This window comes from Dermacentor andersoni, chromosome 4, assembly GCF_023375885.2.
Source record: "Dermacentor andersoni chromosome 4, qqDerAnde1_hic_scaffold, whole genome shotgun sequence".
In the NCBI taxonomy this organism is placed as follows: Eukaryota; Metazoa; Arthropoda; class Arachnida; order Ixodida; family Ixodidae; genus Dermacentor; species Dermacentor andersoni.
In genome coordinates, this window is record NC_092817.1 from 161,874,591 (window position 1) to 161,899,808 (window position 25,218).

General features: G+C 49.2%; 1 protein-coding gene across 1 annotated transcript in view; it reads right to left on the bottom strand.

Moving 5' to 3' along the window:
- Positions 1-885: 885 nt before the first annotated feature.
- Positions 886-25,218, bottom strand: part of LOC126538264 (high-affinity choline transporter 1-like) — a 28,326-nt gene continuing 3,993 nt past the window's right edge. The window contains exons 4-9 of the mRNA XM_050185143.3: positions 13,704-13,852; positions 13,047-13,196; positions 12,386-12,515; positions 11,654-11,871; positions 9,127-9,746; positions 886-2,066 (exon numbers count right to left, since the gene is read on the bottom strand). Coding sequence (XP_050041100.1) covers positions 1,868-2,066; positions 9,127-9,746; positions 11,654-11,871; positions 12,386-12,515; positions 13,047-13,196; positions 13,704-13,852 — 1,466 coding nt within the window. The 3' untranslated portion in view covers positions 886-1,867. The remainder of the gene's footprint in view (positions 2,067-9,126; positions 9,747-11,653; positions 11,872-12,385; positions 12,516-13,046; positions 13,197-13,703; positions 13,853-25,218) is intronic.

Consider the following 25,218-nt stretch of genomic DNA (forward strand, 5'->3'; position numbering starts at 1 on the left):
CCAGCCGCAGCTACCCCGAACCTGGGTGGGTAACCAGTGAAAGCTTCGCTTGAAAAAACAAATCAGAACACCTATTTTTTGTAACCGCAGCTGAGAGCTATGTTCAACCAAGTCATAGTTGGTGCTTAAGCATGGTGCGCACCCATCATACGCTTTGTAGAGCTTGAATTCAGCCAATGCTACAAATGTAGCGGAAGCTGGAAACAGATAATGCAGCTTATTCGCTTTCATCTTGTTAGCGTTTGAAGGTAAGCTGATAGCACGTGGTGAATGCGTTTTGCACTTAGCTGCAGACTCATAGTTCTCTAGCAGATCACAGTGCCACAGTGCATACAACTCTACCAATAGTTTCCATCTTTCCCAATGCGGTAACACTGAACAGCAATTCGTCTGCAGCAGCATATGTATTTATCTAAACTTGCACGAGGCGCAGGGTTGATAACAAAAGTCCTTCTTTTGAGTACTGGACGTGTGACGTTGCAATCACAACACGCCTCTTAGAGTCACTAATTTAAACGTTATATAGTGAAAAAGAAGAAACTTAATTAAAAAGAATGGTCCGGCACTTTTTGCTGTTGTGGCCTCAGGTGGCGCCAATGCTATGATGATTGATCGCTTAATCCGATACCGCAGTGGGACGCTCGCTTTCATGAAACCAAAGGCCATTTAAACCTGCGTGTTTAATTAGCTCGTTTGTCCAAACTTGCAAATTAAATGGTTCGTGACAGTGCGCCCCTCACAGCGGTACGAGGCAGCGCGCGTGGGCAATACGGATTGAGGCAGATATGCGACAGTGTACACGACACGCTGCGTTCCCTGGCAATGTGTTGTCGGAAGAAACTTGTGGCAGCAAGATGGCGTCGAAGAAGAACGAAGAGCCGTGTGAAAGGGAGAGAATAAGCCTTTATTCCAGTGGAAAATGGCGTAAGCGATTCCTAGAATCATTTAACTGGTTCGCTAAAGAACATGTGTGTGACACGGAAAGGTGAATATCTTCTATCGCAAGGATGTGGAAACCTGAAACGCATATGAATACTGTCTGTCGCGAACGTCTGAAGCCCAAGAACAATCGAATATTTGCAATTAGGGCGACATTGGAATATCACCTGTCGCATAGCACTAGAAAAATAAGAAAATTATCGTTGCATATCACTGAAACATGAATTGATAACTTCTAAAACAAACTGGGTCGGGGCACGTTATCAGGCAACAAAGCCTAATTTCATCACTCGTCTTGTTCCACTTACACGTCGATAGTTCAAGAGCCATTGCGCCTTTCTGTGCTGCGCTAGCACCGTAAATCTGTGCAAATGAAATTCTAGCAGCCGCGCCTCCTCCTGTGCAGATCCGTCGTTCTCAGCCCGTGTGCTATAGTTATCGCACCCGATAACTAGGCCTGGAAGAAGTAAGCCCCGAATTTCTTTGCCTCCCGTCTCGTCAACTCTGAACAACTAGTATATTCTGTCTGTCCAGAGAAAGAAGCATCACTGACGCTTGCAAACAGCAACACTGCCGGCGAGCAGCGACAGCGCCTCTAACGCGTTACCCCACACAAACTAACTTTGTGGACATGCGGCCTAACCATAGCCCGTCTCGTGTCTCCATAGCCCGTCTCGGCCTTCGGACACCTCTATGGAACGTGTAGTGGCTGCGCATATCTTTCTGCTACTTGCGTGCATCCTCTTGGAAATTTACCTCTACAGCGCTGGAAGTTTACTACAATGTGTGGTTAAGAGTTCTAGAGGATCGGCTGCGTGCATAAATACCCAAGTCGAACTGGTTCCCAAGCGACGAGCGCATTTTCTCTTTATCATTGCTACCACGACCAACGAGGCGTTCGCTGCGAATGCGGAGGCACCAGGGCAGCTCAGTGGTGCTCCTCCTCGGTTGCGGTCTCGTGCGCGGCCGACGGTTGCGGCGGCTGCGAGGTGTCGCTTTGCTCCGACTTGCGCGACTCCTGGCTGGAGCGGCGGTGCTTCTTGCGCTTGCTGGTCGATGTATCGCTCGGGTCCTTGCTGACGTCGCCCTTCGCTGGTTCACCGTTACTCTTGAACGTCATTTCCGTTCTGCAAGACACACCCATTGCGGAGACGCTCAAGTGGCAAGGAGGGGAGGCAAAAAGCAAGGCGAGTCGAGGCAGGGAGGTCGACCATGACGAGCGCGCACAACGTAATAGGCACACGAGGACTACTTAACCGGTCACTCAGGCAGTTGCACTTGATCTGCACATTTGTACGAATATTTCACGCCATCGAAGGGTGTGGCCGCTGTCGCAGTATTTTGGTCTCAGGAAATGGTACGGAGTCTTGTTTCAGGAAATCAAAGGCGCAAAGTAGACGTGGTGAAAGAGACATACCACTGGACGTCTTTGTTCGCGTCTGTTTTGGCGCCTTTCATTGCCGGAAATATGACACCTGCAGCGACTAGCTGAAACCAAGGTTCTACGGAGTTTAGCTAGCTTGAAGTTGTCACGAGAAAGAGGCCTCATTAAAAATGTCGTGCTGAGAGCAAGGATCTACAAGCATCGCACGTTGGTTCCTAGGAGAAAATAGAGACTTTATGCAAGAGTATGAATAACTTCGCAAGAATAGTTATCGATTACAAGACAACCACGAAAGCTCACGTACACGCAAACTGAATACTCAAGAAAGGATGGCGCAAAAACACAGGGATGAGAAAGAAAAACACGAACGGGCGCCGCTCATTTTTTTTTTCTTTCTCGTCAACGTGTGTTCGCGCCATTCTTTCTTGATTATGGAATACCAACACGCCCAGCATTCAGTACTTCTAAGACAAATTGAAACAAGTCGTACGTCAAAGAGAACCAAGCTATACTCAAGAGAGGCGCAAAGAAAGTTGTGCAAAAGGACCATACGAGATATTGGCGGAAATCAAAAGAAATGAAAACCGGCTCGTACTTTTTCAACCGCTTCCTCAAATCCGGTGCAACTCCTCCGTCACCCCAAGCTTTTCTTTCCATATTTTGGCGTACTACTGCTCCATAGGTGAGGTGCACGTGAACAGGGTTTAAAATGCCATAGATGCCGGTCCTCGCTTCTCCGAAGCTCCACTGTTCTAAGCTCGAGCCGTGTCCGCTATATCGAGCGAACAAACTTTGTGTTGGCAGAAAGCTCACAATGAAGGGCAATACAAAATCTGCAAGGTAAGCAGGTTGTCTGCGGCAACTGTCGCGTCCGCGATCGCAACAAACTAAAGTCCATTACCTCGCCTACCAAAGAAAGGACCGCTTGCTTAGTGCAATCACCACGCTTAAAATGACACTTGAAGAGAAACACTAAATCAAGTTTAGACACGATAAGCTATTTCAAAACTATTTTCGTTATTTCGCGGCAATATGTTGATCATTCGGAGAGAAAGTTAAGGTTGAAGTGCCGTTCCATTTTTTTTTCGTGTAGATAACCCCGCCGATGTGTCAGTGTGACGTCATGGATATTAAAGTTTATTTTTTATATTTGGCCGTCGTGGCTCAGTAAAGGCGGCCAAAACTTGCCAGTTGTAGTCTCTGCCTCATTTATAATACAGTGCACTCCACTTTTGCCGATAAAAAATTAAGCCCGAGAAGGCGCCGTCCATCTGTGACGTCACGGCGCGAGCTCGTGTGGAAACTTCAAGGCGGCGTCGCCACCAGCCTTTCATCCTCGCGCTTTTTTCGGCTTCCATATCCTTTATTCGTGGTCAGGTTAGAGTAACCTTTCGGTTACGAAGTTTCTAAGACTACGTCGGACCTTCGCGCTACCTTCAGAGTACAGTCGTTAGAAAACATGCAAAGCTCCTTTTCACACAGGCTGACTTGCCCGTCATAAAATATGCAATGTGAAATCCTGCGCACAGAAGCGAGAAAATCTTCGAATTCTTGCACCTTTCGACAGCAATCAGTGGTATTGTGCGGTGCAGGGTTAATAACCAGAAAAAGTCATAAAGAAGTGGCTCTAGGTGTTAAATAAGGCAACTCATAAAAGGCTAGAGCATTGCTCGTAAACTGCATAACCGGTCTTTCAAAACGCCTAAAATAACAAAAGTAATGCGGCAAAGGCCCAACCAATTTTGTGTCGGTGGTTAATAAACAAAACTCGCAGTTTCGTCCGCAAGGCGAAGCATTGATTGCGACAGCAAATGGGACAGCTATGCAAAGTAAGGTTGGTAGTTTTATAAGCTGCATAAACTGCTGTAAACATTCACTTACTAACTGCGCACATTGTGACGCGTGCACAGGCAAAAACGAACACATCTCTCTCGATGACCACAGACACTCGCTGTCCGAACGCTGGCGTGATGAATAGCGGCAGCAGCGGCGAGCGAATTCACCTTCGTACTTCATCCCGCTTCACTGTGAACTAGGCACGCCTATCTCGGATCCCCTAGCCTTCGAACCCACCGCAGACAGCCTCCAAGATAGGGCGTGGGCGACCACGCCCTATCTTGATGAGCAGATGCGCGCTAACCTGCCACCCCCCCCCCCCCTTTCTAGCACTCGCACATCTCCCAGCTCCGCCCCCCCCCCCCCTTGCACTCATGAGCAGACGGGGTGAACCCTCCCTGCTTCTACCCAATAGCGCGCGCGAGAAGTCGCCGCCGCATCGAGCCACTAGCCTTCTCGGCTCACCCTCGCAAGCTTTCTCTCGCATCTACAGCAAAGCGTATAGCCGCAACCTAACCAAACTTGGACTTCATACGGATCACGGCGACGCCATCGCCAACGACGGAATTTTGCCTTGAGCATCCTTATAATTGCTATGGCAACACAATTCAAAAAACGGTTCGGCAAGTTCCAGCGGTAGCGTCACTGACTCCCATGTTGTGAGTCGGGGTTCAAATCTCTGTGGCACCTACTTTGTTGTGGCGTAAATATTCAAAAATATCCCTTATTTTGCGGAGTTTCTCTAGCGTGGCGAAAATCTTTTTGCCACTTAGATCTCTTAATGGCAAATGACAGCGATCAGCACGTCCTCACTGACGCTCGTAAGCCAGAACTATTGCACCGCCGGGTCACGCGCATAAGTTCGTTTACTGCTCCGTTTCTGCACTACGTTAAGCTGGTGTTTTTAAATGTGCTCTGTAGCGCACGTAATGACGACGCAATAAAGTTATTCAATCGCGTGACCTGACGGTGGGTGAGACTGTCCCGCAGTGGTGAGGACGCATTGCTTTCTGTCATCTTGTCTTGCAAGATGCAAGTGGCGAAAAAGGCTTTCGCCAGGTGAAGCAATACTGGAGTAAAAAGAAACGAAAGAAAAAGAATTTTTGTGAATTGATATCCGACCAACCTACCCAGCGCAGTTTAGCGCAACGCTATAACAGAACAGCCAGCCATGCGGGGGAAAGAAAAAAAGAACCAGAAACCTCGCCCCACACGCCTTCACGCATAGCGTTTCCCTGTGGAGATGTCATCCCATAAGCTGCAGTTGCCGCTTCGCGGCAACTGCAGCTTATGCTAGTGTTGCGTTGGTGTTGTGCTAGTGCTAGTGCTGTGTTGTGTTGCTACTGTGTTCTTCAAGGTGACCACCACGTGACGTTATGCAGCGGTGACAGAAACAGACGTCAGTATGCACTATACGGCGTCTGCTCCGGCCATAGGCAGGCCGCAGTGGTTCCTGCCCAAAGCGAGCCACGCACAGTTAGCACTCCTGAAGAGCAGCGGGAACAGGATGAACGACGAAAGGAACAACAACGTCAATGTGCACGACGGCTTCGCTCTCAGGCTCGGCAGCACCCAGTACAAGGCTCCGTCTAATTGGTCTATACGATCATGTATAGACTACGAAGGTGGTTGGCCAGCTTCGCTGGCCAACCACCTTCGTAGCGTTACTGGAGCCCATTTTGTTTAAAACCGATTTAGGTTACACCGTATAGAACACAAACAGTCATTGCATGTTTCGGTGTAAAAGCCTCAGCCACGTTGACACTGAGTACCATCGAAGTGAGCTATGAAATATATATTCTTCATCACGAATGCGCAGAACCCCCGTCTATAGAGCACAATAAGTAGACGAAACAGCATCAAAGTGTGTTGAAACGGACGCAGTCGAAATTTGAAACGTATGAGTAACTATGACGCCTCTTACGATTTGCTTGAAGCACACGTTTACATAATATCGCGTCGAAGAACACCGGCCGCATGGAATGCGTTTCTCTCTCTCTGCGAAAGCGCATATCTGGAATCAGATGCGGCCCTTGTTGCAGCACCGACGAGCATGCTGATCAGCGCGGGCTGCACAGCAACATGAACAGAATGAACGCTGACGCAAGCGACGTATGTATTTGACTGTCCAGCGTGATTATGGCAGACGAACCTTAACGTAAAGCCCGCAAAAACAAAAAGAAAAAGACTAAAAAACGTTGGTCGTACATCTGTAAAAACAGTGCCGGGCCCGTCTAACGTACCTGTCAAAGAAGTTTTGCATTCGTAAGTCGCAAGTAGAAAGAATGAAGATGACGAGGCAATGTCGGTGATGGGGGATCTGTTTGAGAATTGCAAGTACTACTAAAATACTCACTGAAGGCATTCGCGATATCAGCTGGGTGGCAGTATGTTTGTGACGAAGGGACACGTCGGACGCGCCTTTCAGCGCAGCCTTTTCATTATTGTGGAAGGGCATAATTTACCTTGTTTTGTTTTTAATGTCCCTTAAGTACAATATATCTGCGAGAGGGCATTTCTTCCGTTCTCAGTTGCTCTCTCCTGACACCACACTCTTGACCGGATATCAAATCTCGGTATCGCCATTGGCCAGATATATCGCTACCGGCCTGCTGCATCACCGTGAGATGCGTGAGATGCGGGCTTGGGTGGCACACACGCATTTTTGTCAGCATAAAGCCGGAAGAAAAGTAAGCGAACAACTGGCGCCGGCAAAAAAATTTACAATGCCGTCTTTTTTTTCTTTTTCTTTTTCTTTTGCGAGTGTCTCGTGGAGGAGACTAGTTTGAATGTAATCGAGGAAATCTGGGGCCGAATTCACCCAAACCTGTTATTTTGTCAGAAATCTCTGCCCTTGGTTGGCGCCCTTCGCTAATGGTACGTCCAGCATCAGGATTGGCCGACTTTCTTGTGAACAATTTTAGCGTAAGAGGTTTTTGTGAACACAGGCCCTGTTTCACACGCCCAGACCGCACGTCAAGCATGCAACGGCACTGCCGTTCGCGGCCGAATTTCTTGGCCAAGTGCACGCGAAGTATCGATGCTATGTAATTCGTCAAACTTGGAAACAGGAAACTCCTTTGCGCTGACTTGCGCAAAGTAGCTGTATACATAGTCTAAGGATTAGAATTTCGGTTTTTTTTTTTTACCCGTCGTTGTGGCGCAGTGGCAATTGCGTTGGGATTACTATGCCCGAGGGCGCAAGCTCGAATGCCGGCCGAGGCGGCCGCATATCGATGGGGGGTGAAATGCAAAAGCCAGCGTACGGTGCAATGGGTGCACGTTAAAGAATCCCAGAGGGTCAAAATCAATCTGGAGTCTCTTAATACGGCGTGCCTCATAATGAAATCATGGTTTTGGCGTGTAAAATACCAGAGTTTATTTCAATTTCTTCGGACAAAAAAAAGTGAACGAGAATTTTTCTGGAGTGCAGGGCGTTTCTATGCATAATCTCAATTAAGCGCAAGTGTGTAGGCACAAGCGTTTCCTCGCCATGAAACGCAAACCGACTCAGTGGTACAGCAGCTTTCAGCTTGCGGATTCAGCTTTGCAATTTCACGAACTGGACTAGACTGGTGTTCCCCAGACCCGCCCTGACGTACTTCTTTATTAATTTTGCTACATCGCTGATTATGTGATTTATCTCATTGGTACGGATTCAGATAATTTTGAAATCAGGAGTTCTTATCTTCAGTTGTTGCGAATAGTGTCCCTGTGCATATGCTCAGAGTTGCGCCTCTCGTTCCGACGCAGCTCTGAAGAGCAGCGGTTTATTTCGGACATTATGTCCAAGATAAACCGAAGTACGCCATCAACAACGTGGACAATTGAGCTGCCCTGTAGAGTGTCCCTGTAGATATCTGCCGTACAAGACAACGAGGCGAATAGAGTCCTTGTATACGTGAGCCATATACAATAACAATATGACCATTGTCCCAGAGCGCTGGGTTGCGGCGGGGCGCCTAGAATGATCGAGATGTTTCCGAACCGTTCGGATATGTGCGCGCGCATCAACGTTGATCGTAGTCGATCGTTGTGTGTCCATACGTCCCGTCAGTGAGCGCGCACTTCGATCTTGAGAGACGGAACCCACTAAATGTACTCAGCGTTCATGGTTGCCGATTGTAGGCGCAAAAAAAAAAAAATATCACCGACGATTACGATACTCTCTTCATTTTGCGACATATTGGCTGCCGCAGGCAATCAGTCTTGTATGGCACGTTTCAAACGGAGCGAAGTGTTGCGCCACTGCCGGAGACCGCGAGAGCCAGCTCCTGTGCCAGTGCGTGGGTGGGATTCACAGCAGCCGCCGCAGACAGACGTTCGCTCATGCAGAGCTTTGTTACCATAAGACGGCGTGCGCTACAGTGGCGCGATATCGCTATAGCCATCGTCGTCGCACAGGCCGTCTTGCGCGACAATACGCTTTTGTTCTCACGCTTTCGTTCCACCAACGACAACAGTGGCTCTTCGTCGCGGAGAAGTCGTGCCTTCAGTGTCAGCGGCGACAACTTCGAAGGAAGCGTGACACCAAGCCTCACTCGTAACCGCTCGGCATCGTCCCTTGCAGGAGCAGTGATCCCAGTGCCACATACCGCGGAGTGACCTCAGCATCTGACGCCGCGGACGAGCGTAGCCCTCCCCACCCCACAGCACCCTGCCCCCCTCCGAAGCGCAGATGAGGCTGCCCACGCTGCTGACGCTGCCCAGGCCGTCGGCAACTTAGCGCATGCACAGGCCGTATCCCTCCGGTCCTCCTCCGCTTTCCGCGTCACTCATGGTTCCGCGGCACACTACTCCTGCGCAATCGCATTTCGTGCATCTCCCACTGCACTCCGCGTTCGCTTTCATTATTCGCGGAGCTCGTTCCCTCGGTCACGCCGACGCTCGCCGCAGGAACAGGCGTCTAGTAAGAGCTGCGCTCTAAAATAAAGGAAAAAAACAAGACTCTTCGACAGCTCACTTACGAGTGCTGCGATGTGCGGCTGGGAATCTGGGACGCCGACGCACTACTGCCCGGAATCGCAGACAACTCCGCCGTGTTTGGTGTGAGCACAGGCTCGGAACCAGCGGGCGCTGGGCCCACAGCGGCAGGCGCCTTCAATTCCGCACCCTCAACCAAGGGCACCTTGTCGAGCACCTTAGCGTCGGGCTGAAAGCAGCCGAACACGTCCCAGTCGAGGGGCACGCGTCTACCGGCGAAGAGCCACGATGTTGCGCCGGACACCGCCACCAGGGTGAGGAAGCTGATGACCATGGAGAAGGTGCGGAACGGGAAGCGCTGCACGCCGTCCTCGTAGTCGTAAAAGGGGTACTTGATGAAGGGTGGCATCTTGAGAATGGGCTCGCCGCCGCCCGCGCGCAGGAAGCAGCCGACCACGTAGGCGGCGAAGGAGCCGTACGTGTTGACGTGCTCCTTGAGGTAGACCACGCACACGAGCTGCGGGAAGAGGATCACGTACACCAGGTCCGAGGAGAGGTACCACAGGCCGTAGATGGAGTCGGCCGTGAGCGCCATGAAGGTGGCCAGCGCGCCCACCAGCACAATGGACACGCGCATCACGCCGATCACCTCCTTCTCCGTGGCCTGCGAAGCACAGAATGCCAATTGAACGGACACTGTAACGACAAGAATTGCATCACGCTGCAAGGGAACATTGCGATTCCAAAGAACACGTATACTTATACTGCAGAATAAACCGAAAAAGAAGGGAAAATATAGCGCTCCCTTAGTCATATAACCTGTTGCATCTCACCATGGGGCAACACGTACGTTACTCACTTATCCTCAGTTGAACACGTTCAGAATCAAGCAATCCGTATAACCTATAGCAGTTTTATGTCTCAGACTCCTTCGTTACATTTTACGCATAACATTTTAACAATGCAGAATCTGAAAAGATATAGTTGTTAAATTTTGATGTTTAAGTACGTGTCCGTAAAGCTTCCATTTCCTTTGCTACATCCGAGTTAGTTTCGTCCTGTTCCATCGACTCTTCTTGTTACATAAAATAACTACTTATTACTTAAGCCCACAACTAATTACGGCAAGCTCACTGCAAATATTTAACGTGTTCCAATGTGGAAATAATTGCCGGCTGGTATAAAAGAAGGAGGGTTCTGTTGATTCATTTAAAAGGAAATTGCGTTTACATGTGCTACATAGGCCGTTAACTTTACATTATTCTATTTATTTGCAACGTTCTTCCGTATGTTTATACTTGTAGAATGAATATCGTATTTTTGATATGTCTGAGTGTTCGCAACGTTATATATACTGAAAGCTGCTCTACAGTGCCTGATGTAACAGCTGCTCTAGATGTTCTGAATAGCCTGATGCTGTTCATAGTAGAATTATTTTAGAGGGCAGCTCTAAGGCGCCCATTCCTGCGGCGAGCGTCGGCGTTGTCCCTCGGCGTAACCGAGCGAACGAACGCAGAGAAACATGAAAGCGAACGCTGAGCGTAGCGTGAGAAGAAAAGCGTAGTGCCGCGTAAGACTTGCGACGACCGCTACACGATGGCGCCAGAGGAATGGGCCCTCGTCTGTTCACCGATGGCATGCGGCGTTCGCATCGCACGATACTATATATGGAAACATCGCGTTGCATGAGCGGAGGCCTGTCTGCGGCGGCTGCTGTGAACAGCGCCCACGCGTCACCCACCCGCTGCCTGTCGAGATCTCCCGACTAGCGACACAGTCGCGTGGATCTTGGCTCCATTTTCAACGCGTCGCACGAGACAGATTGTACGCGCCAGCGAATATATCGCAATATGAAAACGCATATAGAGCTGCTTTTGTATTTCGCATTAAGGAGTATCGGTGAATCATGGATTAATTTTTTTCTTTGGCGGAAGCATTACCAAGGTGTCTCGCACATTACATCTTTTGACTCTGAGACCTCTTTTTGTGTTTATGTCTTCTTTGAAATGAATATTTTTAAATTACGAAAATAGTAAATAAAACAATCCTTGTATTGTCGATTATCCTCACGCAAAGACGGTGGCATCACGACTGAGTCGCTGCGTCACGTTAGACGTCGCGGTCTCCTCGCTGATATGGCTTCTTTATCCGCAAATATCGGCCAAGGTCGATCCTTTATCTTGTAATAAGGAGCGATAATTCCTTTGGAAAGAATTCTCTCATTTCAAACGGTACGTACCGATTCCTGTAACAAGTAAGTAGAGTCACAGCCTCTACATATCATAATGCACTGCGTCATTATTACGTGATTATTGTGCTAATGCCCATTCATCTGAGATGCGCATTCTCTGATCCAACTTTTCAGATTGAGCGAACCGTAGTGGCAGCTCCACGTGTGTGCACCCTGTGTCTTCTGCGATGATTACCTACAGCAGGAAATCCATAGTGCCATGTGACGTCCTGCACTATTGGCTACAGAACGAAGCTGCACGCTAGCCCACCCCTGTTAGTCAAGTAGAAAACAAAAACTAAACAACAACAACAAAAAAAAGGACCGGGCGGAGTACGCACGTTCTGCCTGATGCCGAGTTTGTAAATATTCCACGCGAACATGGAGGCCGCGCTGAGGATGGACGAGTCCGAAGAGGACATCACCGCCGCGGAGACGGCGCCCAGCCCCATGGCGGAGACGAAGCCGGGCGTCAGATACTGGAGCACCAGCGGCAACGTCAGCGACGTCGCATCCCCCGTCAGTGGAACGGCCTTTGTGTAGCCCGCCTGCGTCAAGTCTGCACCCAAGGGCACAGAAAAAGAGTTGGCGGTGCGAATACGCGTCGGTGAAGGCGAGCCATGAACCGATCAGGAACGGAAAATACCGTTCTCTGCGGAGTATGCATAAGGTCTCGAATTTCATCTGAGCATGGCAGCTTCATGTAACGGTGCAAAGTACGACGATTAAGTTGAAACGGCCGCCGTGATAAGCCCACACAATGGGTCCTGCTATTTCTCCCGCGCGCGGTACGTGCCGTAGGCTGTGATCGTCACGCATTTCCTGTCATGTCGGGCAAAGAGCGGCATATCCTTACAGGCTATGTCCATCGGTTATGAATGCCCTCTCCATGCAAGCTTTCCTTGACAGCTGAAGCGTATGTGATACTGCACCGAGAGGGCTGGTTGGTGAGACCCAATTCTGTAGTGCAATGGACATGGGGTCTTTTTTTCTGCTCCGTGATTCTGGCAATTACAAGTCGCTGGCACTGTCCACGCACTCTGCTTTCCCCTGCGTAGCATTGCTGCACTCACTGGCCGCCTTGGCGACGGCGCCGATGATGACTGGCGGGATGGCCATGAACAGGCAGCCGAACGCCGCCATGTACGACAGCAGCTCGGCACCCTCGGCCGTGCGGCTCGAGAGAACCCGCTGGAAGTAGACCTGCGTGCGCAGCGTGTTGAGTGTGTTGCAGAGCGAGAGGTATTAAGGAGAGAGAAGGCGGGCCGCTTTCAGCATGGAAACAGGTTAGTTGGTGAACTCTCACATTGGAAAAGCAGCGCTAGAGCAGGCGAGGACTTCACTCGACCGTTCCTTAGACATGCAGGACAATGCCACATATAACAGGTTTTCGTACCTGTCCATGTCTCTAGCACAGCTTCTATATGTCACTGAGTCCCCTTCTATTAACGCAGTATTTTTCGAGCAAGCACTGCGAAGATAGGCGACTTTCACGAACGCTACAGAAAAGCCATTAGCCTCAGGTTCGCAGGTCCATGCACCATTGGAAAACGCGCGGTGAAAAGTACACGCAGCAACAGTATTTTCCGCTGAACGCGAGAGCGTATTTGTGTTCCTATTGTCGCAGGAGAGTAGTGCACTAGCCTGGAACCGGCTTAAAGGAGGTGGCTACACGAGTGGTGACAAGTCGGACAGAGAGCAATGCGAGAGGTTCGGGACACATGGTCCACCAACCTGCCAGGGCACGCCGCCCATCATGAGGAGCAGCATGGAGTCCCAGTAGTTGCCGAAGTCCTTCCACTCGACGCTACCCATGAAGTCGTTCCTCGGGTACGAGATCGGGCCGACCGCCTCGTGGAACATAGCGAAGGGCACCGACAGCCACTGAGCGACGAAGGGCAAAGACGCGCCATCAGCCATGTGCCATGTGACCAATATAGAAAAGCACAATTACACTACTGAAGACTGTGGTACTGAAGTTACATAAATACGGCAAAAGCGCCTCGGGAAGGCTTGCCAACGTTCCAGTAAGTGGACTTATCTGTGTCAAAGGAGCCTTGTCAGCCTTCCGAGCACGACAAGGCCACCTTCGACTAGTATAGGTCCACCTATCGAAACGTTAGCCAGCCTTTCTGAGGCACTTTAGCCCTGTTTACGTAACTTCAATACCAAAGTGTGCAACTTCAGCTGTCAGCTCTAGCCTTAAATTTAGGCTTCTGAAGGCACGTTAGTAAGAAAACAATTCCAGAACCCCGTGTTTTAAGGTATGGTCTAGCACCTTATCTAGGGCGTTACGAGGTCCTAGATTATGCAGATGCCTCTTACTTTCGTCACACACAGTAGCACTTATGGAGAATGTTGAGCAGGAAAGGCAACCAAAGGACCGCATACCAGGCCGAAGAAGATGGCCAGGAGCTGGATGACGTCCGTGTAGGCGACCGAGTAGAGGCCGCCCGTGAACGTGTAGAAAAGTGCGATGCACGCCGACGCGACCACCGACTCTGTGCGCTCGAAGTCCATGATGACCTCTACGGTGGCGCCTGCGCAGTGAATAATTGGAAGGCGATTAAACCATCCAGTTGGAAGTCAATCAAAGACAAGGTCTTCCTGAGCAAGTTGGGGGTGACAATGGGCACAGTCACGGCGCACGGCGCTTTAAGCGTCAGCGCTCACGTGGGGAGTGTAGGAGGTGAGTAGGAGTGCATAATTTTTTTTTTTACTGGACTTAGTTTTATTCATGATACCCACGGGAACGGCCCACTTTAGACTACACTACTTCCGGCACTGGCCCGCGTTTTGAGATTGCACTGTCTTCGGGATCGGGCCACGAAAAATGCTAGAAACCCAGAAACCAGACACGGAAAAGTGGAGGTGACTCGCTGGGGAAGGCACTGTCTCAAAATCGTGAACGAGTGTGTCCGAATAAAGGATGATTTGTTTTGCTTTGTGTGGAACATGTCGCAATAGTAGGCAGAAGCGCCAATGGCATAAATGGGCTGCAACGACGACCTCCAGGAGAAACGATAGAAACAGATGCCTCGAGGTTAAAGCGTCCCGCCTTTAAGAGGGCTCAATAAAACACGTTGTTAAGCTAGTTATAGTTAAGATATATATATATATATATATATATATATATATATATATATATATATATATATATATATATATATATATATTGCAGTGGGAGATATGCATGTGGCGCTGTGCGGACGGCCGCCGCTTAAGCGCGAGACCCAAGCTCGGGCTGCTGATTCGAAGTGCTAGGACTCGTGATCAAGAGCTACTTGCGATCCCTCGAACGAGCTGCGATAAATCCCATTTCGTTTAGTGGAGCTGCTGGGTAATCTCGGAAACTGGAACTCCGAAACCGGATGCCACCGACTGCTTCGACCATGCCTGACGAAACCACCCAGGAAGATGCTCCACAGCCTTCGGCGGTCATCGTTTCTGGTGTGTGGCGCCAGCGTGATCCTGCCATCTTTAGCGGCACCGATGATCATGACGTGGAGGACTGGTTGTCATCTTACGAACGGGTGAGCCAGCATAACAAGTGGGACGACGTCACCAAGTTGCACAACGTGCTGTTTTACTTAACCGGCGTCGCGAGCCTCTGGTTCCGAAACCACGAACACGATTTTACAACATCGAGCGCCTTCAAGACAAGTTTCGCAGAAGTGTTCGGGCGCCCTGCTGTGCGCAAGCTTCGCGCCGAACAACGCTTACGGGGGCATGTGCAACATCACGGTGAAACTTTCACAAGTTACATCGAAGATGTCATTCACCTGTGTAAGTGCGTGAATCCGTCAATGGCAGAAGAGGACAAGATAAAACACATTATGGAAGGCATTGATTAGGACGCCTTTCATATGTTGTTAGCGAAGGATCCGCGTACCGTGGCTGAAGTGATCAATTTGTGCCAAAGTTTTGACGAGCTACGGAAACAACGCATCTTAGCTCGGCGGCCACCGTCTACGGAAGATTCGTTAGCAGCATTGGTTATTGGCGACAACCAGGCAACATTGCTGACTCAAAAAAAAAAATAATTTGTGGGTGAGGAGGTCGCGCGACAGCTCTCGATTTTGCCGACCACGGACAAGCCTTCACAATATTTGGCTCCAGCGACCCGACAGGTAATTCAAGAGCAAGTGACCGAAGCTCTTCCACCTCCGTGTCAGCCGGCTCTCGTGGCCGCGCCTCTGACGTATGCTGAAGCCGTTGTACGGGCGCCTCGTCTGCCGGGGTTCTCTCCTCCGCATCAACGCCTCGCCCGCCGGTGTTCTCTACTCCGCCTACGCCTCGCCAGCCGGCGGCTCCCTTTTTCAGTGCACAGCAGCAGGGTACAAATCCTTGGCGCACTGCTGACAACCGCCCAATATGCTATGCCTGCGCTACACCGGAACATGTAACGCGCTTCTGCCGCCGGCGCTTTCCGGCCTTCGTGGGCACCCCACGAACACCCGACTCCGGCTTCCGACCATACCGTATGCCTCAACGACCAGCACCGGAAGTCTACGCTGCTGATGACCTACCAGCACCGCAGTCACAGCTCTACGGTACTCGTCGCTCACCTTCCCCTCGTCGGCGCTCACGTTCACCCATGCGTCGTAGGCCCAGTGCCAGTACTACTGAGGCGGAAAACTGATTTCCGCAGTTGCTGAGGCACCGATTTCCGCAGTTCCCGAGGCACGAACTGCGTCATCATCGGAATGTCAAAGTCCTCGTTTTCCCCTGCTAACGTTATTGAAGTGTCCGTTGATGGAATCAAATCTCTTGCGCTTGTCGATACAGGTGCTGTTGTATCCGTGATTAGTGAGAAGCTTTGTCGTGCATTACGGAAAGTGACCATGATGCCTTCGATACCATTGCTTAGAACAGCCAGAGCACAAGTTCAGCCAATCGCAATGTGCACTGCCAGGGTGCTGATTCAAGACATCTTGTATTCGATTGTTTTCTTTGTGTTAACGTGTTGCTCCCACGATGTGATCATCGGTTGGGATTTTCTGTCGCGCCATCATGCCGTCGTTGACTGTGCCCGTGCTGAGATTCAGTTCTCCGTTCTGTGCGATTTGCCATCTCACGACTTTCAAGTTCATGATGTTAGCAGGATCTGCGTAGCTTCAGATACTGATCTTCCTCCTCACAGTGCTGTATTTGTCCCTGTTTCATGGGCATCGCTTGCCGAAGCGACAGTCATGTTTAACTCCGCTGCTGTCTTCATTCGCCGCCAGCCTATAGTGTTGCCTTTCGCCCTCCTCACGGTTCACTATGGTGCTGGAGAAATCCTGATTTCGAACCCAAATTCGCACACTTTGGCTTTGCACTGCGGTGAGACTATATGTACCATCGAGACTGTGGACGCTGACGTTACTGTGCATTTCCGTGTTGCCGACGACGTGGATACTGCCAACGTAACAGCACTGACACCCCATGTGCCAACTAACCAAGTATTACCGGACATATTTTGTCGCTTTATTGCCAATGACCTGGAGCAGACAAAACGTGAGCGGCTAATAACTCTATTAAATGATTTTCGTGCCTCTTTCGATTGGAACCCAAACAGCATTAGGCCGCACAAGTACCGTCTCACCACATTGATACGGGACATCACGCACCATTACGCCAGCGTCCGTATCGCGTGTCATGCACCGAGCATCGTGTCATCACCGAGCAAGTTGAAGACATGCTGGACCGTGGTGTTATCAAGCCATCCTGCAGCCCTTGGTCGTCTCCTGTAGTACTCATTAAGAAAAAAGATGGCTCGATTCATTTCTGTGTGGACTATCGTCGCCTCAACAAGATTACACGAAAATATGTCTATCCTCTACCGCGCATAGATGACGCCCTGGATTGTCTACATGGTGCCGAATTCATTTCTTCTTTGGACTTGCGATCCGGCTATTGGCAAGTGCCAGTGGATGAATCAGACCCCTCGAATACAGCTTTCATTACGCCTGCTGGCCTGTATGAGTGTACAGTAATGCCATTCGGCCTCTGCAATGCGCCCGCGACATTTGAAAGGATGATGGACAATATTCTGCGAGGCCTCAAATGGACGACTTGTCTGTGTTATATAGACGACGTGGTAGTTTTCTCCCCTGATTTCACCACTCACCTCACTCGTCTACGCGAAGTCCTTACTTGACTTGCCACCGCCGGCCTTCAACTTAACTCGAAAAAGTGCCACTTCGGAGCCCGCCAGCTGAGCATACTTGGCCATGTCGCTTCCAAAGACGGCGTCCTTGCCGACCCTGACAATCTTCATGCTGTCGCATAATTTCCGCGGCCGACTACAGTGAAAGAGCTCCACGGTTTTGTCGGTTTTTGCTCTTATTTTCGACGCTTTGTGCGCAATTTTGCCGGCATCATCGCTCCCCTGACGAAGCTCCTGGTTGGCCCTGGTGAATTTCGTGATTGGACTGCGGCATGTGACCAAGCATCCACCACATTGCTTACCTCGTCTGCTTACCTCCTCGCCTGTTCTACGCCACTACGACCCGAGTGCACCGACCGAAGTTCATACGGACGCCAGCGGCGTTGGTCTTGGAGCCGTCCTTGCGCAACGCAAGCCTGGCTATCCGGAATATGTGTTTGCATATGCGAGTCGTGCCCTCACGAAGGCAGAAACCAATTATTCTGTCACGGAAAGAGAATGTTTGGCTATAGTTTGGGCCTTACACAAATTTTGCCATTACTTGTATGGTCGTTCGTTCGACGTTGTGACAGACCACCACGCACTCTGCTGGCTTGCGTCACTGAAAGACCCGTCGTGCCGTCTTGGACGTTGGGCTCTTCGGCTCCAAGAATTTGACATTCGAGTCATCTATCGATCCGGGCGTCAACATTCTGATGGAGATGCGCTCTCCCGATCGCCCATGCGATCCGACGACACGCCACCCTCATCCATAGAGTGTCCGGTTGCTACGCTTGCGGTTATTCACATGCCATCTGAACAGAGAAAAGATCCATGAATTGTCTCTATCATTGACATTCTCAACAGCTGTTCAAATGCTACATGCCCTCGAGCCATTCGTTGCCAAGCCACCCATTTCGTGCTACGGGACGCCATCTTCTACAACCGAAACTATAAGCCAGACGGTCGCAAATGGCTGTTAGTCATCCCTCGCCATTTGCGTTCCGGCATAGGCACGCATTTCCACGCCGACCCACAACAAGCTCATGCTGGCGTCCTGAAAACCTACGAGTGGCTCCAACAGTGGTGCTACTGGAGCGGCACTGTATTCTTATGTACGCAAATACATTCGGTCATGTGCAGCCGGTCAGCGACGCAAGACATCTCCTCATGCGACAGGCCCTCTGCAACCTTTACCTTATCCTGCACGTCCTTTTGATCGGGTCGGTATTGACCTTTATGGGACTCTTCAATGCACTGCTATTGGAAATCGTTGGATAATTGTCGCCGTGGACAACCTCACAAGGTATGCCGAAACTGCTGCACTTGCTTCAGCTGCTGCTTGCGACGTCGCCGCATTCATGTTACGGAATTTCATCTTACGGCACGGCGCACCGCGAGAACTGCTCAGTGACCGAGGGCGTGTGTAGTTGTCCGAAGTTATTAATGAGCTCCTCGCCGCGTGCCGCACTATTCACCGCACCTCTACGGCGTACCACCCACAGACTAACTATCTAACGGAACGATTCAACCGCACTCTTGGTGACATGCTCACCATGTATGTTGTATCTGATCATTGCAATTGGGACGATGTCCTCCCTTTTGTGACATACGCATACAATACCGCCGCTCAGGCTACCACAGGTTTCTCACCATTTTTCCTTCTTTATGGACGTGAACCATCCACTACCCTCGACACCGTACTACCATATCATCCAGATGCATCTGAATTCACCCCTCTTTCCGAAGTTGCTCGCCATGCTGAAGAGTGTGGCCAACTGGCTAGCTCATTCACGTCAGATACCCAAGCAATCCACAAAGATCGCCCCGACAACGGGCAGCCCACACGGTCCTTCGCCGTGGACTCTCACGTCTGGCTCCGGCCGCCCTTGCAAGCTCCAGGCCTTAGCCCAAAGCTTGCACCGAAATATCCGGGTCCATACCGGATCGTCGCGTGTACATCGCCTGTAAATTAGGTGGTCCAACCGGTGACGCCATCTTCGGACAAACGCCGCCGTGGCCGCGAGACGGCTCACATCAGCCGCCTGAAGCCGTACCACGACCCCCTTATCGGTTCATCCTAGGTCGCTAGGATGGCTCTTCGCCGCGGGGGAATTGTAGTGGGTAACATGCATGTGGCGCTGTGCGGACTGCCACCGCTGCAACGCGAGACCCGAGCTGCTGATTCGAAGGTCTAGGACTCGTGATAAAGCGCTACTTGCGATCCCTCGAACGAGATGCAATAAACCCCAGTTCAATATATACATATATAGATACACGCATATCACAATATATACCTTATATATATATATATATATATATATATATATATATATATATATATATATATATATATATATATATATATATATATATATATATATATAGATGCACACATACCAGAATTGAGGCGCAGCAATAGACCAGGGACGAAACAATTAACATGTGCAAGGCGCACATACTTGCAATACATTTATTTCCACAAGAAAAAAAAAAAGCATATAAACAGAGTGTTTACCTTGAGCGCATGCTGTGAACCCGCGGTATCAGCTACTCGAACTCGAAAACGAAGTTGTGACGCAATAGCACGCGAGTCGGCAGAGGCATATTTCATCCGCAAAAAAAAAAAGGGGGGGGGGGGGGGACACATGAACAAGTGAACATTCTATTGTTATCCACAGTAATGAATATATGCATATATTTTTCAGATTTCGCTTTTGGCTATGCTTATGCGCATGTGCTCTATCTAGCCTGTTTTCTCCTGGAAATAAATTAGGTGAAAGTGTGCGCATAATCCATGTTGGTTCTGTCATGCCTGGTTTTCGCTACGCCACAATTCTGCTCAAAAATGAAAGCAGTGCTTGTGCTCCTGCCGGTAGACCTGTGAGGAGCACTGTATTCTGCATTTTGTCATGCTCTCAATATATATATACGTTATACGTTTGTGAGCAATTCGTAAGGCATACGCTAGTGTTGGCAGACTTTTACACGTTAGAGAAAAAGGTAACTGTTCACAAGTACTTCATTCAGAAATTTAATTGATTACTGTGACCAATTAGTGGCCGAAGAAAATTTTTACGGAAATCATCAAAATAAATCAATTTTCTTAAGTTACTTCCGTTTGAACTTATTATAACATCGGAATCAGCTGTGATCATGAATAGTCGCTCAAATATGTACGCTGGGTCGGTGCTCTAACGTGCGCACATCTTGCGCACAAGGCTGTCATTACTCAGCAGCTGGGTCCTCTGTGATGTGTAGGCGCTTCGTTGTTTCATAGTTGCTGGTCTTCCAAGGAGACGCTCCCGGTTGGACCACTGAGAAGCTGTACAAATGGTCCGTAGGCGATTTCCTGGCATTATCGTCCCAGTTAGTAGTCGCTATCGAGACATACCAGCTCCGGTTCGAGGGCACGTAACAATTTCCAGCGTATAAACAAAATTTACTGTATGGCCATAAAGGGAGTACTGACCCAAAACATCTTGTGTCCTGCTTCATTGTTTTCCTTTTTTAATTATCGGTTCACTCCATAACTGCCATGCGAAGTCTCGATTTCTCGACAGCAGCACAAATGATTAATGGCACCACTTCTCGTACGATCCGTTCCAAACGCGGGTAAAACGCAGCGTGGGTGCGGACGTGAAAAAGGAGACTCAGGGGATTTCCTCTGCGACGATCGCATTCGCGTGACGTAGGGCGCAGCCAGCTAAGGAGCTCAGCAGATTTTGCTCAACCAGCCAATCAGCTCCCACCTAACGGCGACACAGTCGCCGACGAGGTACTATCACCGAAAGCGATCATCGCTTCGAAAGCAGAAGTGGCGGGGTGAGGTTCTTGAAGGCCGTACAATAACCGCATCGCCGAAAGCGGCAAAATTTGGAAACACAGGGGGGAAGGTGGGCACGCTCTCCCCTCCTGCCCCGTCTATTGCTGAATCGACGCAGCTTTTGGCAGGCTGGGCATAGCGGCAGTAACGCGGTGCAACGAGACAAGTTTCGGTGACGTGATAGGTCGCCTTTTTCCCATCCAAGGACACGCTGCTATTGGCGCGCGTTTTGAACTCAAGAAAAATATTTTGCCGCACTCTCAGGGAACTGAGGTTTCCTAGTGCAATCACTGGATCGACGGCTATCCAAAGGAGCAATAAAGACTAGAAAAACATTTTCAGCCAGCACACCTCCAAAGGGATCCTGAACCAACCCTCGGCCTTGGTGAAAAAACACAGTGCGTGGATAGCGTGGACGCTGGTGCGAACATCTCAGCCAAATTTTGCAATCGTGCGCGGCACGTGGAGCTCGCAAACGGAGCGCGAAGTCATCTTTCTCTCAAACGTTCTCTTATGAACATAACAGATTGAACATTACGAACATAACACATTGAACATTATGAACATAACACATCGAACATAACATATTGTTGCGCCGGTCCTGTCGTTTGTGTTCTTCTTCTTGAGTCCTGGTCTTCTGCGCCTTGCCTTTACTACTTCAAGCATGAACCAACTAGCCCAAGCAAGAGTTTTACTTATGAAAGTAAGCCTGCTCCTCATTCTTTATCGACGCTTTATTTCGTGATATAGCACATTCCCCTATGCGACTGCTACCGGCCCATTTCTAACATCATAGAGTTTCTCGCTATAACACCTAGATGAAAATATGGCGCTACCATCTATGGAAGGTTCCTAAGGGGCGCTATGCCGTCATGAGAATGACGGTGTATGTGTCTGTGAGGCTTGTGTTGGCTGGTGTCGCAAGAGGCTTCGTCTAAAATGTAGATATGGCTACCCAAATACCGCTTTCTTAAAGCAAAATGTTAAATGTTTCCAATCACGCATATTACATTTTACACTGAAGTTTACTAACCTAGAATGTATAACCAAGCGAAGAAAAGCAAGAACAGACGACAAACTGTTCCAAAGCGAGCGCGAATCTTGCGTATGTCCTCCAACTTTAGCGGCCCGCGGATACTTCTTGCATTTCATATAATTATACATGCAATAACAAGTTCTCATAGTTAAACAAAACATGTTTTTGTGTAATAAGGCTAAAACAGGTTTTTACATGCTGATTTAGTAGAAAATTAATCATTGTGACAGAGGGAACGGTGCTTGCCAGGCGCGTGTTCGAGGTGTCCTGGCTCTCTGAGGACGATGCCAAGCCGAAGTCATATGTATACCGGCATTCCTATCAATACCGCAGAGCAGCAGCGGCAAATTTTCCTATAGGTAATATAGTGAAAAACTCTATGGCTGATATCAATCAAGAAGAGTATTTGGATCAACGCTCTTCTTCATACCTTTATCGTATATATTTATTGACGCACTTTATTAAACAGGCTGAAGTAATTGAAAATATGTTGCTTTCGAATTTTTATAATAATTACGTACTTCCGGAAGAAGCCGACTATCGTCTGCTGACGATCGGCCGTGGCCGCCCACATATGAAATAAAACTTTGGCCACCCTGCTTATATCGATGTCGTGGTCATCGGGTCTCGCTAATTTCGATAATTTTAGAACGACCCTCTAGCTTCGAACTGCGCGGCACTTAAGGTCAGACCAGACGCATGCTTGACAGTGCGCGCTCATTCCTTGCCGCGCCTTGTTAGACGCCTTTGCAGACTTCACTTCGTATTGAACTATTAAGAGCTCTTCAAGATGCGCAAGTTGGATGTGGCAACTATCCGTCGGTCAAGCTGATGCTGGACAAAGCCGGTCCGCATCCCGTATGGACGCGAGCGAGCGCTCAAGCTCTCCTGTTGAAATCATGAGTTCGCGACACTGAAATATTTCTATTGGCTATTAATGAGCCGATTTAAAAAAAAATTTGCGGCAAGACGCTTTCTAGAGGACATTTGACAAGTTCCAACGTATAACCAAAATTTGCTATGGGGCCTGGTGAGAGGCCTTTTAAAGGAAAGCGAGTCGCGTGACAAACTTCTTCCTCGTCCTGCGTTCCTACTCTAAGCCAACAAATGACATTTGCTGCCTGACCTACAGTGTTGGTCGAATACGATTGCTATAAACTTCATACTCAATACAAAACCTGAGCGAGTCATTTCCTGCAAAAGCATAGAAAACAATGTACCCATTCGCGTGAAGCTGCAAATACATACTAGGGTGAATAAGAAAGTATTTGCCCCTATTTGTTATTAGCTAAAATAACGCTCACACAGGTCATTACAAATATGCGTACTATTAAACGTACCTCACACAATTTTTCACATAGTCCCCACCCCGGTTCAGAAATTTGTCCCATCGCAGCACTAAATTCGAAATGCCCTGTCGTCAGTCAGCGGCGCACGCGGCTTCCCCGAACTTTCATTGTCATGCAAGTCTTCCCGGCCCTAACTCACAACGCCACCACCTCACACTTCTCAAAGCGAGACACTTTTCCCTATCCGTGGGTTGCACTGCCCTGTAGATACTTGCTCCATAGAAAACAAATCACACTTCGCTGCTCGTACGCCGTGGAGGTGTGAAGCACAGCCGCCATCTACAACAACTGACAGCAGCGCCGCGCCGCGGAGCTTTCGGCAGATAAGGCCGGGCCGGTCCAAGAAAGGTCCCCCGCTGAGAATGGATGTGTTGACTTCGCATTTACAGCCGTAGTTTGGCTAAAAAGGGTAGGGTGGTAGCGGAGGGGGCAAGGACATTCTGATTCGCCCTCGTATATCAAATTTGTTTAGATGCTATAACGAATACTGTTTACAGAATTATGATATCCGTTTTTGGTGTGGAGTTACGGTATTGTAAACTTGTTGCTAGTAACAGCGCAAAATGTAGACAAGGGACGAGACAAGAAGACACCACAAGCGCTATAAGCGCTATAAGAAGCCGTGTTTCTTTCGGAATAAACGTTGTGGAAAGTCAGCGCTTGTGGTGTCTTCTTGTCTCGTCCCTTGTCTACATTTTGCGCTGTTACTAGCAGGATGAAAAACCAACAAGACCAAGCTGCTATTCTATTGTAAACTTGGTAGTTCTAGTAAGGTGAAAGCCTTAAGAGGCTCATGGGTCGAAAAATGCATTCTCCATCGTTATCGAAAAACTGACCGTGCGGTGTTACGGCACCAAAATTCAATGTCACCAACATTGATGGTGCCACTCACGACCACCGGCGCGACCCGAACCCACTAACTTTGGTGTTAATTAAGGCAAAGTTAACTAAGGCACTTGCACCCACGGCCTTTAGTTGGAGTTGGACCCTCGATCTTTGGTGGGACCAAAATTCAATGGCACTAAAATTGATGTTGCCATTATTGGTGGTCGTACCGAGGACCATTGGTAGGAGTCGAACCAGCGACTTTTGGCGTTAAGGCGAAGTAAGGCACAATTAGGGCACTCGAACCCACGACCTTTGATGGGAGATATATAATAGGAAGTAACAACGCATTCGTATGAGAATGTCAAGTAATTTAATGAATGTGTCATGAGCGCGCCGGCTTTCGCCTTCATCCTCTATAGCGTATGCTAAATTGACTCAATTTTTTTTTCTTTATTCCAGGCCCTACATCAAGGATTCGCTTCCTACAGTGATTAGAATTTACCTTTTTTTCTATCAAGTGGAACGAAACTCATTCAGATTGGCAAAGGCGTTGTCTCATAAAAGCATTTCTACATTTTACATGTATCTGAACAAGTGGCATTGGAGTCTGCCTCGTTCTAAAGTGCTTGGAACGTACCTTCCGTTTGTTCCGTCGCTTCGTTGACAGTATACTTAGTGAATCGGAGCCAGTCTACGTAGACAGCTAAGGAGACAGCTGAGAAAGCTTTGAGGCCATT